The following is a 15,787-nucleotide window of genomic DNA, read 5'->3' as shown; positions in this document are numbered from 1 at the left end:
CAAAAAAAAAAAAAAAAAAAAAAAAAAAAACTATATGAACCCAAACAGAAAGATATACAAAGTAAGCACTCAGAGAAGCAGAAGAGCATGCTGATTGAGACACAGGACTTCCTGGTTTACCTATATGTGGCTTCACTTGTTTTTCCTTCCAAACGTGGTATCAGTGAATGCTCAAGTTTAATATCAGGAGGCTTCCACTGAAATAGGAAATGAATTTGGCTGAGTGCAGCCAAAGGAGTGAATGTCTAACTGTGGGGTTTCAACCACTAGAAACAAGTGACAGCATTATTTTGGATATTGGGGTAGCAATCTCTTCACAGCTGGAAATTGGCACCAGAGAAGCCTGTGGTTGGTCTTCAGGTGTGGGTGGTCCATTCACCTAGCTTTCTCATTGCAGGCCCTGAGGCATCACTATACTTTTTCACTCTGAAAACCATTCTGTTTCTGCCTCTCCAAGGGTCATGGCAACTCAAACATTTATGGAGTGTCTACCATGTGCAGGCTTTGTTCAGGCCCAGAAGAGGCCAGGATGAATAAAACCCAGACCCACTCACAAGGAGCTCCCTGCAAGGGGGGGAGACAGACCCACGAAGTGACAAGCATGACGCAAAGCAAGAGGCTCAATGCCAGAGAAGTGTTCAGGGCACCGTGGTGTTCTTGGGGGCCCATGTTCAGCCTTGGCAGCCAGGGGAATGTGTGAATGGATGGGAATCAGGGCAGGCTTCCTGCAGGAGGGGCCCCTTGGTTGAGCCCTAAAGGATGACCTGATGTGAACCAGAAAAACGAGAGGAGAGAAGGGATTCAGGCAGAGAGAGCAGCGTGAGTGAAAGCCCAGGAGAGGGAAGGTGTGGGAGTGTGCAGGGGTCTGTATGCAGCTAGCGGACACATCTCCGTGACCAGCAGGAGATACGTTCTGTTAATCACAGGCTTTAGCTTCTGGGCGCTGGAGCATCTCTGTGCCCTGTTCATGATATATCTCTGTCCTCCCTGGGGACCCAGTCCTCCTCAAGTACCTGCCTGCACAGGGCTCATCGGCCTCTCAAAGGGAGTTTGGATGTCCTGTCCTGTGTATCCCAGGGGCCACCTAGGTCTGCAGCTCCAAGGATGCTGTGGGGACCTCGGGAGTGGCTGGGGGCTTGGGGGGAAGCACAGAGCTGTGTCAGGCCGCATGCCGGTGGCTTGATGCCCTCTCTCCTCACATCATCATCCCTGGGAGGAAGGCCCCATTTAAGTATGCAGAAAGCAGGGTCTTGAGGCAAAGGTGCTTCTCAAAGTCACGCAGCTGGAAAGCTCTGGAGCTCCCACTGTGTGGTGAGCCAGAGGGAGCAGGACACAGGCGCTGTTCCTAAGAGGGAGGACAGCAGCTTGGTGAAGGCCCCAGCTCCAGAAGCAGGCCTGGGTGCGAATCCTGCTTCTACCTCGTACCAGCTGTCACTCAAGTTCCTTGACCCTTCTGGGCCTCAGAGTTCTCATCTAGAAAATGGGTCTGTGAAATAGGGGCGCTCAGAGGCCTGCGTGAGTCAAAGGTGCCCCACATAGTAATTACTAAGTAAGTGTCGGTTCCCCCTTCATTTTCCTGGCTCTGTCTCGCTCCACAGACTCTGGAAGTGACCTTTCCCCTTGTTCTCTCCACCCCTCAGGGGACTAAAGTCTAATCCTTCCTTCCTAGATCTTCCTGAGGGCCTCACGTTTATCCAGCTTATTTCTTTTACTTATTTATTTATTTTTATTGAAGCATAGTTGATTTACAGTGTTGTGTTAGTTTCAGGTATACAGGAAAGTGGTTCAGTTTCATATATGTGTGTGCGTGTATTCTTTTTCAGATTCTTTTCCATTATAGGTTATTCCACAATATTGAATATAGTTTCCTGTGCTATACAGTAGGTCCTTGTTGGTTATCTATCTTATATATAGTAGTGTGTATCTGTTAATCCCAAACTCCTAATTTATCCCTCTCTTTCCCCTTTGGTAACCGTAAGCTTGTTTTCTATGTCTGTGAGTCCACTTGTGGTCTGTAAATAAGTTCATTTGTGTTGTATTTTAGATTCCACATATAAGCGATATCATATGGTATTTGTCTTTCTCTGTCTGACTTACTTCACTTAGTATGATAATCTCGAGGTCCATCCATGTTGTTGTAAATGGCATTATTTCATTCTTTTTTATGGCTGAGTAATATTCCATTGTATGTATGTACCGCATCCTTATCCATTCATCTGTCAATGGACACTTAGATCAGCTCTTTCTTTTAACGTGGTCCCAAGCCCATTTCCATGTTGCTCGTTAGTCTCTGTGAGCTTTGTGGACAAGGGTAGACTTACTGCAGGTTGGTGAACCATCCCCTCCCCTGTCATGGGCACGTGGTCGTCCTCAGTTCTTCACTATCGTTCATGACGCTGTGATGAACATCTTCGCGCATCTGCCTTTCCACATGCTGGGGCATTCCCTGCGACAGGATTTCTCTGGTCTTCTTTTAACATTCTGGTACTTTCAGAAGGGGTGATATCACCAAGTCACCCAACTAATGTGGACAAACAGACAAGAGTGACACAAGGGTGAGGGCAGACGAAGGAAGAGGCTTCGGTTTCTTTCATCCTCTTCCTGTTTCACCAGGGCCGCCCCAGGTCCCATTGCAGGAGGGTATGAGGCCCTCCTGCCTCTGGGGCCCTGGGTCTGCGATGAGGGCCAGGTTGGGTCCGATCCCCGCCCTCCCGGCCGGGCCCATTTCTCAAGTGTGAGCCAAGGCAACTGGGCTGTCGTGTAGCGTGCAAAGCTCCAATCCCTTGGCTCCCAGTGGGCCTTCTGTAAACACTGGTTCCTTTCTCCTTTCAGCCGGGGCTGGGACGTCTCAGAGAAGGCTCCTGAGAAGGAAGATTTCTTAAAAACTCCTGACCCACTCTCTTTCCTGGACCCTGAGATCTGAGCACATCTTTCTAATTCCTGTGCTCAGAGCCCAGGCCGGTGGAGGCGTCTTACTCCCCTTTAGGAATCTGGTCCTCGTGCACACAGCATCCTCTTATTATTTGTTCCAGGGCCTGGAACACCAGGCTGGGGGGTGCGGGCTTGATCCTGGAGGCCCCGGGGGACCCTGGAGGTTTCTGAGCAGGGGGTGACGTGGTCTCCTTCTCTTGCGTCCTCCTACCATCCTGGGACAGCTGTGTGTGCAATTCTGACATGGGGACTCTACAGGCCTCAATAGGCTGGGTCTGGAGACGTCTTAGTAGGAGCGTTTGGCCTGTGGTTGGTGGAGAAGATATTGCTGGCAGATGGAGGTCGGAGGAAAGGGATGTTCTAGGCTGCAGAAAGCCCGAGGCAGGCAGGCAGGCCTCCCCTCAGAGCTGAGCCGTATCCCCACGAGCTCATCTGACGGGCCACACAGCTCACAGACAAGGGCTGGCTTGAGTCAGACGATCTAAGATGTGGTAAGTTGGGGACGAGATTCCCAGGCAGGAGGTGGATCAACTTTTCTGCTCTGAGGGGCCTCACACCAAAACCCCAGGGGGCATTGTCACAGGAAGCCTAACTGGTCCCTTCGTCCCTCCCCCTCCCTCCAGCCTGGGAGCCGTGTCAGATGTGACTGCAGCTGGCGTCATCGGGTCCGGAACGCACAACACGGGGATCAAGCACGGCATCCTGGCCACCCAGGTGAGTCTATCTGCTTTGCCACTGACTGCCAGGGAGAGGGGAGGATGGGACGGAGCCCCTTTCACCCTTTGCACCGTGGCTGATGGACAAGCAGGTACTCCAGGGCAGTGTCGGCACAGCTCCATGAGGGCCTCAAACCCATCCGGTCTCACCTCTGACGGAGACTCGGCAGGCGTCCTTCAGAAACATCGTCTCCCCTAACCCTCATCCGTTCCCAGCAGACACAAGTGACGAAGACGCCCTCGTGCATGTTGACTCAGGCTTCAGGAGCCTCCTGGCCACCCTGGGGAAAAGGGCAAGCAGAGCAAAGGGTTCCATCCCCATTGAAAGGTCTGAGGCAGGAACCAGGCAAGGTGAGGGGCCTTTCCAGATTAGCAAGTCGGGGAGGAGCCACGAAGGAGCCCAGCACAGGCGGGCCTGGGATCCGCACCTGACCTTCACCAAAAAGCATTTCTTAAACTTCACGAGAGCCCAGTTTGGGGCACAAGTTTGGGGCTCAGACCTGCGCCCCAGACCTAAGCCCGAAGTGTGCTGTGTGCGGCACGTAGGCAGGTTTTTAACTCCTCTGGACATCCCTGTTTTCAGCTGTCACCTGGGGAGAATACTCTACCCAGGGAGGGTGTTCAATGAGACAGCATGTGTCAATACCAGGGGGCTGGATGACAGTTCATGACGCCTGCATCAGGAGCCACCCCTTTGGGGGACAAACTCCTTTAACTCTCAGTATTAGGAGGAGCTTCTAACAGGCCTGGCTATGGCTCCGTAAAGCAGGCTGCTGGGGGGTACCCGTGGAGGCTGGCCGCTCACCCTCGGGGGAGAGAGAGAGACCCTCGTGCTGGCCATAGCTCACCGTGTGCTTCCCTGCCGAAGTCCACCTACACTCTGGGTTATGTGGCCTCTGGCCATCGGAGCATCACTGCTAAGTGCTGGGGTTTGGCTTTTTCCTCCCAGCTCTTTCTATTGTCTGTCTTTGACTATTGTCTGGGTGACCAGGGAGGGGACAGGTCTCTTGCCCTCTGGCTGCCTCAGTTTGCTCCCCTGGAGAATGGGGATGATCGCAACAGCAGTGCGTGCAGGGTGCTTAGCTGAGTGTACACAGTTAGTGCTCAATACATGTTTGTGATGGGTTTGTATGTGGGACAAGGCCTTTTCCAGAGCCCACACTCTACGCTGTCAAAGAAATTTCAGCATCGTGGCGGCACTGACCGCACTGATTGCTTACGTGTTCCCCAGTCAACCAGCCAGGAGCACGGCTCCTCTCTTCTAAGGAAGATGGACACCCCGGCAGGTGCTGTCTGACTGTGGCTTCCGGGAGCTGGTCCCACGTGCTCCAGTCCAGAGCTGCATGGGGTGGAAAGAAAATGGCCAACAGCACTTTCCGAGGATTCACTTTGTTTTCTCACACACCACGAGGGGGAGCCACTTCAGAGTTACTGTTCCTTAAATCCGCACTTTGCTTTCTCATCAGCCTTATGCACTCACACTGGTGGCCCTTGTCCTTTTCCTCCCCCCTCTTTAAAGCACAAAAGCCTCAGAGAATCACCAGGCAAGGGAGAGGCATCCTGAGGGGATGCCGTGAGCCAGGGAAGGGGAAAGGCCCAGGGCATTCGACCACGAAGCAAAGCAAGGTAGGTTTCGTGGGACCTGATTCCCAGGCACTCAGAGCCCTCCGTAGACTTGCCGTTACCCCCTCAGAGTGGGGTTTACTGTCCAGGAGAGCCCAGTGGTAACTGGGGGGGAAGGATAATAAACCACCCCTCCCAAGATTTGGCCACAGTCCTAGTCTACTCTCCAGTGTGAGGTCAAGCTGGTTGCCTCAGTTTCTACAAAATGATCAGCAGAGTATGGAAAAGAATTCTGAGTGGTCAGAAATCAAAATGCACATGAGATTTACTGGCCACTTCCCTGAGGAGGCTCAGCTGAGCAGCATGGGCCCCTGCACGCAGGAGATGGGAGGGGACTGGCATATTTAATATCCACTGTACCCCAGGCAGTTAGCTGGGTGCGTCACATACTCTCTCTGAGTTGGTTATTCTCCTCATTCCACAGATGAGGGAACAGAGAGGTTAAGTCACATGCCCAAGGTCACACAGCTGGTGAACCGTTGTCCACCTTTATTGTCACTGGACCCTGCTGCAGTGTTTCACTGGCAGCTCTCATGCTCTGCCCTGGATCTCAGACAAAGTCTGATTTTTTTTTTTTTTGCGGTACGTGGCCTCTCACTGCTGTGACCTCTCCCGTTGCGGAGCACAGGCCTCGGACGCGCAGGCTCAGCGGCCATGGCTCACGGGCCCAGCCGCTCCGTGGCATGTGGGATCTTCCCGGACCGGGGCACGAACCCGTGTCCCCTGCATCGGCAGGCGGACCCCCAACCACTGCGCCATCAGGGAAGCCCCAAAGTCTGATTTTTATAAAAATCATTCTGACGCCCTCACTCCCACAGAGGGCCACCATGCCCCATTTCTGCCAATGTCTCCTCTTTCGTCTTGGTTGCTGTTAATTAGAATTAGTTCAGCTTTATCTGTTCTCTCACCCTGAGCACCCAGCCACCAACTGCACAGGTCGAAAGCAATTTGCATCCAAGTGAGCAGGTAGCAGAGTGTGGAAAGGTACTTCCACAGGCAATGAAAGAGGCTTCCTCTGGAAATGGGGGCCACAGGCAAGGATACTGACGATAACCGCCTGTCTTCAACTGCGCAGCCCACTTTTTGCAGAGACCAGAGGTTTCCAGTTGTGTGTGGCCAAGTAGGGGAATCTAGTTCCTGAGGCAAGTGAGAGGTCCCCGAATGAGAAGATGGACTCGAGTCGGTGCCCAGGGGGGCAACAGGCAGAGAGAGCCTGCAGGGGACCCTGGTCCCCGGGCTGTGTGTTGGGACAGCAGGGCCAGCTCTCCCCCGGATACACACACATCCTCCCTTTGCCTTCACAAGCCACCTGTACCCAGGGCCTCAGGGCTCTTTGGAGCCTGTCTCATCCTGTACTTCTTCCGGGCAGAGGACAAGCTCGCTGCATCCTGAGTGTGAAGTCCACGGGATGACCAAGGCAGTGGTGGGGCCCCACGGAACCACATGTGATATATGGGCCCCCTCCCTGCTGAGGGCCGATGCCACCCAGACACAGCCTCCTTCGCCCCATTTCCCCTTCCTCCCTCCCCCAAGACTGAGGCTCCCTCAGGCTGCGACTGGAGACCCAGCTGGGACCAGATGACGGTGGGCTTCTGGGACTAGGAGACACCTGGCCTCACTTCCAAGGACAAACAGGAAAGCGGGGGCTTCACGCAAAGTCTAGGGGTTCTGAAATGTGGCTCTGCTCCCACTGCCAGGTGGTGGCGCTGACCCTCCTGACGGCCGACGGGACCATTCTCTTGTGCTCTGAGTCCAGCAACGCAGAGGTGTTCCAGGCGGCGCGGGTGCACCTGGGCGGCCTTGGAGTCATCCTCACCATCACCCTGCAGTGCGTGCCCCAGTTCTACTTGCAGGAGACTTCCTTTCCCTCAACCTTGACAGAGGTACTGTCTCTCCTTCATCACCGCTCAGCCTCAGAAAATAAATGGAGGGCATTAATAAGTCATGCACCACTGAGAGCCCCCGCGGCTCTGTGGGCCCCCTGCATGGGGCAGTGGGCTAACCTCACCAGACCTTCGTTGGCCCTAGGTTACTGTAGCAGTATCCCTTTGTGAGCAGGTCAGGGGAGCTCAGAGAAACTGGATGATGGGGGCAGAAAGGATAGCTTCTGATTGATAGCAGTGTTTTTTTGAATGAATGAAAACCCATGTTGGTTAGCTGGATGGATGGATGGATGGATGGATGGATGGATGGATGGATGGATAACTGGATACATGGATGGATGATGGATGGATGGATGCATGAATGAATGGATGCATGCATGCATGCATGAATGAATGGATGGATGAATGGATACATGGATGGATGATGGATGGATGCATGAATGAATGGATGCATGCATGCATGCATGAATGAATGGATGGATGAATGGATACATGGATGGATGATGGATGGATGGATGCATGAATGAATGGATGCATGCATGCATGCATGAATGAATGGATGGATGAATGGATACATGGATGGATGATGGATGGATGCATGCATGAATGAGTGGATGGATGAATGGATACATGGATGGATGGATGGATGGATGATGGATGCATGCATGCATGAATGAATGGATGGATGAATGGATTATGGATGGATGGATGGATGGGCGATGGATGGATGGATGAATGAATGAGATGAATGACTGGATGGATGGATGGGTAGCATGGAATAGGCCTGAAATGCCTGGCAAGCATGGATCTATCCCTGGTAATCACTAAGCTATAGGACTCAAATCTATGGTTCCAAGTTCCTTGGCATTTGAGTTCCTCCATAATCACCTCACCATTCAATACAGGTAGACCCTCTGTGCAGATGGAGTCGACAGTGGTGCAAGCACTACTGGCCCCACATGGTTATGGTGGGATTTGGGATCACATTGACCTGGCCTTGAATGCTGGCAGTACCAAGTTCCACGCTGTGACCCTGAGCCAGCCACTGAACCTTGCTGAGCCTCAGTTTCCTCATCTAAAAGCAAAGTAAATCACGTCTACCTCAAAGTATTGAATCTGAGGATTAAATCAGATAACACCTGCAAAGTGTCTAGTTCAGTATTAAAACATGTTCCCCATGGTACCTAGTCAGTGACAAATGGAAAATATTGTTACCTAGAATCTGGTCTAAAAATCCTTACCATTGGAATTTCTAATGCATTAAACCTCAAGGTAAAGGATTTAGATCCACAAGGCCCTTTACTCAGAGGCATGGTGTTTGGTGAAACTTTAACCCCAGAAACTTTAATCCCAGTTGGTGGCTGAGAAAGTGATTCTGGGCATGCTCTAGGGGACACAGCATTGATCCCTAGAATACCAATGCTGAGCCTGCATGGACCAGTATTGGCAAATGAGCTGCCTGATGCTTTGGCCCAAGAGGCAATTGCTTGGCAGTGACGATGAATGGCTAAGCCAGGGAGCCCCATGAGGGTGGGGCTGGTCCACGTGACTGCCTGGAACCACCCCGGGCTCTGAGCTCTTGGGGGCCACCTCCAGTCTGCCTCCCCAGACCAGCGTTAAGGGGCAGATCTAGGCCTCTTGTTCACTCCAAGCAGGCCCTAGCTTCAAATATAGTCACATTCTGAGCATGAGGGCTTCAATATATGAATTTGGGGTAGATGCATTTCAGCCCAAAGCAGAGATCAACAGCCCCCTGGGCGGTTGACCATGGCAGTGGATGAGATCACCCACGGAGGGAGGGTCTGGGTGAGGAGAGAAGGGAGCCTTAGTACTTAGTGTCCAGGACAGAGCAGGCAAGAGTCCAACACTGTGGGGAATCAGGGATCCGCACGAGGGTCTGGTCATCAGGAGGCCATTGCTGACCTCGGTGAGAATGGTCTCAGTGGAGCAGTGGACAGGTTAAAGGGTGGGTGGGCATTTCAGGCAAAGAAGGGAGCTGGGCAGAGACCACCTTCAACCAGAAAGGGGCTGTAACGTGCTTAGTTGTTGAATCTATTTTCCTGCCTCTCACTTAGGCCAGAACTTGTTCATTTCGAAGCTGAATACTTTGACCCAGAGATAAAGAGATGCTTCTTTTTTGCAAGTAGGACTGGCCCCTGGGCGCGCGTGCGCGCGCGCGCGCGCACACACACACACACACACACACACACACACACACACACACACATACACACACACACACACAACAATAACACTCAACGAGTATATTGTAAGGGCTCTGGGGAAGCAGGCAGGGCCCCAAGCCTGACTGTGCAGCTCACTCTGTGTGACCTTGACCAAGTCCTTCAAACTTCTGGAGCCCTGGTTTCTTTGTCTTTTAAAAGTGGGGTCAGATTAGGTGAACCCCGAGGTCCTTTTCAGTGCGGACGTTCTGTAAACCAGTGCGACACTTCGATACAAAACTGTGCCCGCACCTCGTCACCCAGCTCTGGAGACAGAGGGTCCTCTCTTACGTTATTCTTTCTTTCCCCGGAGCATCTGGTGACGTTCTCGGCCCTTATCCCCAAGGAGGGGCATGAACCCTGGTGGGAAGGCCCCGTCCTTCCCCTGTGACCCCAGCCCATCCTGCAAGGCCTCAAGGGGCTAGACCCTGCTCTTCCCCTTCTTGCACGAGTCAGCAGATTCCCCCGTGGATTCTCTCCCTACCCACTAGCGGCTCCTGATGCTATGCCGCCCCACACCCTACACCCAGCTTAGGTCTCTGTCGGGCCCAGCATCAGCATCTAGGACGCCCACGGACAGCCTTCCCTGCCCCCAGCCGCCGCCCACAGATAAGGACTGCACAGAGGGTGGGTGGCATTTACAACCCTGGCATTTACTGCCAGCAGTTTGCACAGTCAGTCGGCCCACATTCAATTCACTTTTGCCCGCTCTCCACTCAGAGCAGCCTTTAAGGGGCCCCTTCAAGGGGCTGGGAATGCTTGGGAAGGAGTGTAAGATGGAGGTGGGATCCAAGACCCAGGCTGCTTCCCTAGGAGGAAACAGCCCGTGGAGGAAGGAAGGAGGACCGATCGGAGAACCGTCACTAGACCAGTCGTTCCTCACTCTTGAGTTGCCTGGAGGTTTTCCTTCTAATCCAAAAGGAAAAATAATGGGGCCTCACTGCCAGGAGCACGCAGGTTCCTGAGAACCGATAGGAAGACAGTAAACCTTCCTGGGTTCATACGTTGACATCGGCTCCCAGTTTCTTGCCATTCAGGTGTCTAGGAAGCTGTCCCACCTCCCCTGGGGCTGCAGACCATGCTGCCCCGAGCGTTTGCCTCTAAGTAGCAGCTGCTCCGAGATGCACACAGCCCCCTAGCCTCATGTCCCCTCTAGACGAGGGTGGGCTCCCTGATGGCCAAGCCCTCCAGGTGGGCTGGTCGTGAGCCACGGGAGGGCATTGGAGCAGAGGACAGGAAGCCAGGACAAAGGACTGTGACGATGGCTTCCCGCATGTAAAGGCGGGTTTGAAGATTCAGCTTCTCGGCCATTTTTCCTTCCCTTGTGTGTCTTTCCTTCCCTTTCCTATTCCCTTCCTCCCATCCAGCCCGTGTAGCTATCCCGGGGCTTCCAGCCTGAATTCTGGAAGAGTCCCAGGAAAGCCACCACGAGGGTGCGGTGTAGAGCCTGTGACCCCTCTCCGAGTCAGACCGCCCTCTCCACTGACCCGCTGTGACTTTGCATAATTCCTCCCTCCCCCAGTCCCAGCTTGGATTCCTCACGGATACAGTAGGGGTAGGAACACCACTGTCCCCACGGGGTTGCTGTCAGGACTCAAGGACACACAGCACTTGAGTCCTCTGCCCTTTATAGCCTCCGAGAGAGGGACCCTCATTCCGTCCTCTCTCTGGCTTTATTCGAAGAGAATACTACCTACTGATACCTGCTCTGTGGGTAGATTCTAGACTCTGAATCTACACTGCGCTTTCCAGGCCACACATGCTGGTTGCCCTAATTTGCTCATGAGCCTCTTAACATTTGTTTTCCCTCCTCCTTCCTGCTTGGTGGTCAGTTTCTGGAGAGTAGGGATGTTATCTGAGGTCTTTTTACCTCCCCAGGGTCCACAAAATACAGACCTCAATACGGGGTAACTCAAGGTCAGTTGGGCAAGAATTTATTGAAAATCCATCCCTGTCTGGGATTTTCCGCATCTCCTCTCACCCATGCTGTGTGTGGTGCATCTCAGATGCAATTCCGTGCTTCCCGTGACTGATGTTCTTAACTACATCTCAACACGGTTTCTGAAGGTTGCTCAAAGCCATATGAGGGGAAGGGGAGTTCGGAATCAGTGCTTCTGGGCAGTGAGGCCAAGAAGAAGGCAGCCTTCATGGCTTTTTATGACAGTCTCAGCATTCCTCACTCTTTGCAGTCTGATTGGTATGAAATCACAGCCAGTGAGAAGACATGAGGATTTTGGAAATTGCTGTCATGCCCTTTATGCCCTTTATGCCATGCAAATCATAATGAGATGTGAGGAGTACAGTTGGCTGCCTGCATCACCCGCTCCTGCTATGCTCTGGGAAGCAGGTTGGGTCCCAGGGGCACACCAGTCTTGTCAGCAGCATCCCAATGCCTGCCACTATCTTGGGTGGTCATTCGCTGATGACTGGGTAACCCCCAGCCATGGGACATGGAGCTCTCAGCTTCTGCTCTTGAGCCTGGTAACCAGGTCCCAAGAACCAACTCAGTAGTGGCACTAATTTGGGGGGAATGAATCCCTAGAACCCTTCATGCCAATAACATGCCAAGGAAGACTTCCTCTGGGGCCCAAACCCCTTTGATGATGCTCCCAGGAACCACAAGTCAGACCGAGGAAATCCGTGATCCTAGGGACCCTCCTCCTCCAGATAGGATTGTTTGTAGGCCCTGAAGGGAGAGAGTTAAGCTCACAATGGGATGGGCCTTGGATGGGCTCCATCGTTCAGCCACCACTCCATGCTAAGTTAGGGAGCACAGAGAGTACAGAGCTGGAGCGTGCGTCGTGCATGCCTCCAGGAACTTAGTTTAGTGTCGGGGAAAAAGATATGCCTTGTCCCTCTAATTCAGGGAGGAAAAGAAATGACAGAGGTCAGGAGAGAGGCACAAAATGTGATGTGAGAGTGGCTCTCATCACTCCATTCGGGGTGGAAATCTGGGCACGCATCTCTCAGTCACCAGAGCTGAGAAAGGGGCACCATTACATTTACTGCTAAGATTCTGGGCAATATAGGATGGCCTTGGATGCTGGGACACAAGGAAATGGGGGATTTTCTGCTCTCTCGTGTCCTAGCCCCATCCTCCATCCAAGCCCCAGACTGCGTTCTCTGCTCTCCCAGGAGAAAATCAGCTCTGCCCGGAGGTGATGGGTCAGGGGTCCACCACCCAGTCAGGAGGGAAGTGATAGTAACAGGGTTCTGGAGTTTCTTCCTGAACCTTCCCCAGGTCTATATAGAGCCCAGCAGAAAAGGCCCTCCTCTTCAAATAAGGAATCATAGGGCCCTCCCGCATTTATTGTGTCCAAGGAGCTATGCTAGCAGCTCTAGGGCAAGGGGTTGGGAAACTACGGCCCGCAGAGAGCTGGCTTACTGCCTGCTTTTGTAAATAAAGTTTTATTGGCACATGGCCATGCTCCTTGTTAATGTATCCTCTGTGGCTGCTTTCACGCTACCATGGTAGAGTTGTGTAGCTGGAACAGAGACGGTAAAGCCTAAAATATTTACTATCTGGCCCTTTACAGAAAGAAAATTTGCTGATCTCTGCCCTTGGGGAGAAACTAAATATGAATGAAATAGTCATTGACCTATAGAAGACGCTTGATGAATTTCAGAGACAGATGTATGCTTCAATACCTGTAATATACTTCTGGGATGGATGTGATAAAAATAGAAACTGCTTAGAATGGAAGGAGAGAGCTTTGGGGCGGGGTGGGGGGGCGGGATTTACATTGAGCTTTAAAATTACAATACATCTCAGTTCAGATCCCACACTTTCCAGGTGCTCCACTGTCACTCGTGGCCAGTGGTGAAGGTACCGGACAGTGTCTGTAGAAGGAGGCTTCTTAGTCCTGAACTGTTTGGGCTCGATTCCCTAGGAAATGGGGCGCTGCTGGGGATTTTTGAGCTGTGTTTTGGGATGCTTCCCTGTGACGTTGTCTGGAGAGATGAAAAATGGAGCAAATTATGAGGCTAGTGCGGGAGGGCCGGTGAGAGCAAAGAAGGCAGCTAAGTCAGCCACCTTCCTTGGCAGCAGGAGCGGATTATAGGGAAGACTGGAGAGACACGTGTGGAGATGCAGTAGGGTGACCGACAGCCTGGGTCTGGCATGGGCCGGGGGAGGTTTAGCATGGCAGCCAGGTCACTGGAAGGCCACCCATTCCTGTATCCCCCAGGCCCCATCAAGCATCGGTTAAAAAGTTAGGCGTCCTCCCTGAAGTGATGACAAGGATCCAGAATTCTAAAGTTCCCCCACTGCTCCCAGATGCTCCGAACTGAAGTCTTAGGTGGGCTCACCTCAGCACTTCATCTTGGCTTCACCTCCCTTCCTGATCACATGTGGAAATCACAAGTTCTGTTTAAGAGCTTATAAACTGCTTTCACAGCCATCAACTCCCTTGGTCCTCACAACAGTCCTGGAAGGAAGGAAGGAAGGAAGGAAGGCAGGCAGGAAGGAAGGCAGGCAGGAAGGAAGGCAGGAAGGAAGGAAGGAAGGAAGGCAGGCAGGAAGGAAGGAAGGCAGGAAGGAAGGAAGGCAGGCAGGAAGGAAGGAAAGAAGGTAGGAAGGAAGGCAGGAAGGAAGGAAGGCAGGAAGGAAGGCAGGCAGGAAGGAAGGAAGGAAGGCAGGAAGGAAGGAAGGCAGGGAGAAAGGAAGGAAGGAAGGCAGGGAGGCAGGAAGGAAGGAAAGCAGGAAGGAAGGCAGGAAGGAAGGCAGGAAGGAAGGCGGGAAAGAAGGAAGGAAGGAAGGAAGGAAGGAAGGAAGGAAGGCGGGAAAGAAGGAAGGAAGGAAGGCAGGAAGGCAGGAAAACTATTAAGGTCTTGGTTCTACAGATGAAGACACGCTGCCCAGAGGCTTCAGAGGGCTTCTTGAGACTCACAGCTGAGAACTCGGGGGTGGGGAATAGGGCCAGGGCCCTAAATGTCTGGCAGCATTGCTCACATTCAGAAACAAGACTCTCCACTGGGCACAGGCCACGTGGCAGGCACTCGACTCGGAAGCTTCAGCATAGGTTATTTCATTTCATCTGCACAAGTGCCCACATGTCATTGGTGGGAAAGCCAAGGCTCAGGGGATGTGGTTCCTTCTAGGTCATGCAGCTGCGGAGCCAGCACTTGAATCCAGAACTTACTCCAAGACCACTGCTCCTCCCCTACCTCCCGGTTGCCCATCAAACCCCAAATCCGTCTCTGCTCTGGCTCAGAACTTGTCCTGTATCAGCTTGATGGATGTCAATGAGACATGATTTGCTCTGCGATGTTATTTCCACGTGTGCAAATGATGAGCCATATTCGAGCAAGGCTCTCCTGTCCATTTTATTGAGGGCCCTCGACATGTCAGGCCTTGTGGGGATAAGAGATGATGACAATGACAATGTAATAGCAGCAGCAGCAGCCTGTACCTGTACAGGGCTCACCAAGCTTGTGACACCGTTTTAAGCACTTTCTAAGCATTAATGCATTTATTCTTCATAACAATCCTGACATAGGTACTGTTATTAATCCCACTTTACAGATAAGGAAACTGAGGCACTTGAGCAAACTTACATAGATAGTAATTACTCAAGCCAGAACAAATGAGAAGTCACTTTTGTCCTCTAAGTTACTAAAGGAAGTCCACCTGTAAGTGGATATTGTTAATGTCCAGCATCTTATAAGACACATTCTGTGCTATTTGGCAATGTTAGGACAATTTCAGGTATTTTCTTTTGATGGTGGGCTCTGGCTTCCAGCATCCCCACCATCATCCTGTGACCAATACAATCTCTGCTCCTTCCTCCTGCCTCGGACAGGTTCTTGACAACCTGGACAGCCACCTGAAAAAATCCGAATACTTCCGCTTCCTCTGGTTCCCGCACAGCGAGAACGTCAGCGTCATCTACCAGGACCACACCAACAAGGTAGCCGGGGCATCTTCCCCTCCTCACACACAGCCCACCATTCCCACACGTCCCCACCCCCCGCCAGCTCCCAGGGCGCCTGACGCCTGCTATCATGCTGATGAGCCGTGAGAAGTGAGAGGAAAAGCAAGGGTGAGCATCACTGAGCCTGAGGAGAGAAGCACAAAAGGCCAGAGGGTGGAAGGAAGAAAGAAGGTGGGCCCAGTAAGGGTCCATGTGTCTGCGGGGAGGGATGCGTAGGGGTGAGGTCAAGAGACAATCTAGATGTGGGGCAGGGGAACAGGGCACAGAGGTGTGGGCAGAACAGGATAGGCTGAGTCCTAGGAAGCTGGGCTAGACCTCAGAAGCCAGCTAATACATCCCACCTTCCCTCCAGCACCCCCATCTTTCCCACCTCCAACCATACAGGTGAAGAAAGCCTTGGTTTTGTCTCCCCACCGTGACCTTAGCAAACAAGCTGCTTCTCAGCAGAAGAAAACAAAACCATCACTTAGGATGACGTG

At 52.5% G+C, this 15,787-nt stretch overlaps 1 protein-coding gene across 1 annotated transcript in view; it reads left to right on the top strand.

Moving 5' to 3' along the window:
- The window catches only part of LOC103082082 (L-gulonolactone oxidase), a 30,309-nt gene that overhangs the window by 6,247 nt on the left and 8,275 nt on the right, over positions 1-15,787 (top strand). The window contains exons 5-7 of the mRNA XM_007466162.1: positions 3,555-3,645; positions 6,968-7,153; positions 15,177-15,284. Coding sequence (XP_007466224.1) covers positions 3,555-3,645; positions 6,968-7,153; positions 15,177-15,284 — 385 coding nt within the window. The remainder of the gene's footprint in view (positions 1-3,554; positions 3,646-6,967; positions 7,154-15,176; positions 15,285-15,787) is intronic.

Source organism: Lipotes vexillifer, unplaced genomic scaffold (assembly GCF_000442215.2).
Source record: "Lipotes vexillifer unplaced genomic scaffold, Lipotes_vexillifer_v1.1 scaffold308, whole genome shotgun sequence".
Lineage (NCBI taxonomy): Eukaryota > Metazoa > Chordata > Mammalia > Artiodactyla > Lipotidae > Lipotes > Lipotes vexillifer.
Note: the sequence above shows the minus strand (reverse complement) of the source record. Positions and strands in the feature narration are given on the sequence as shown.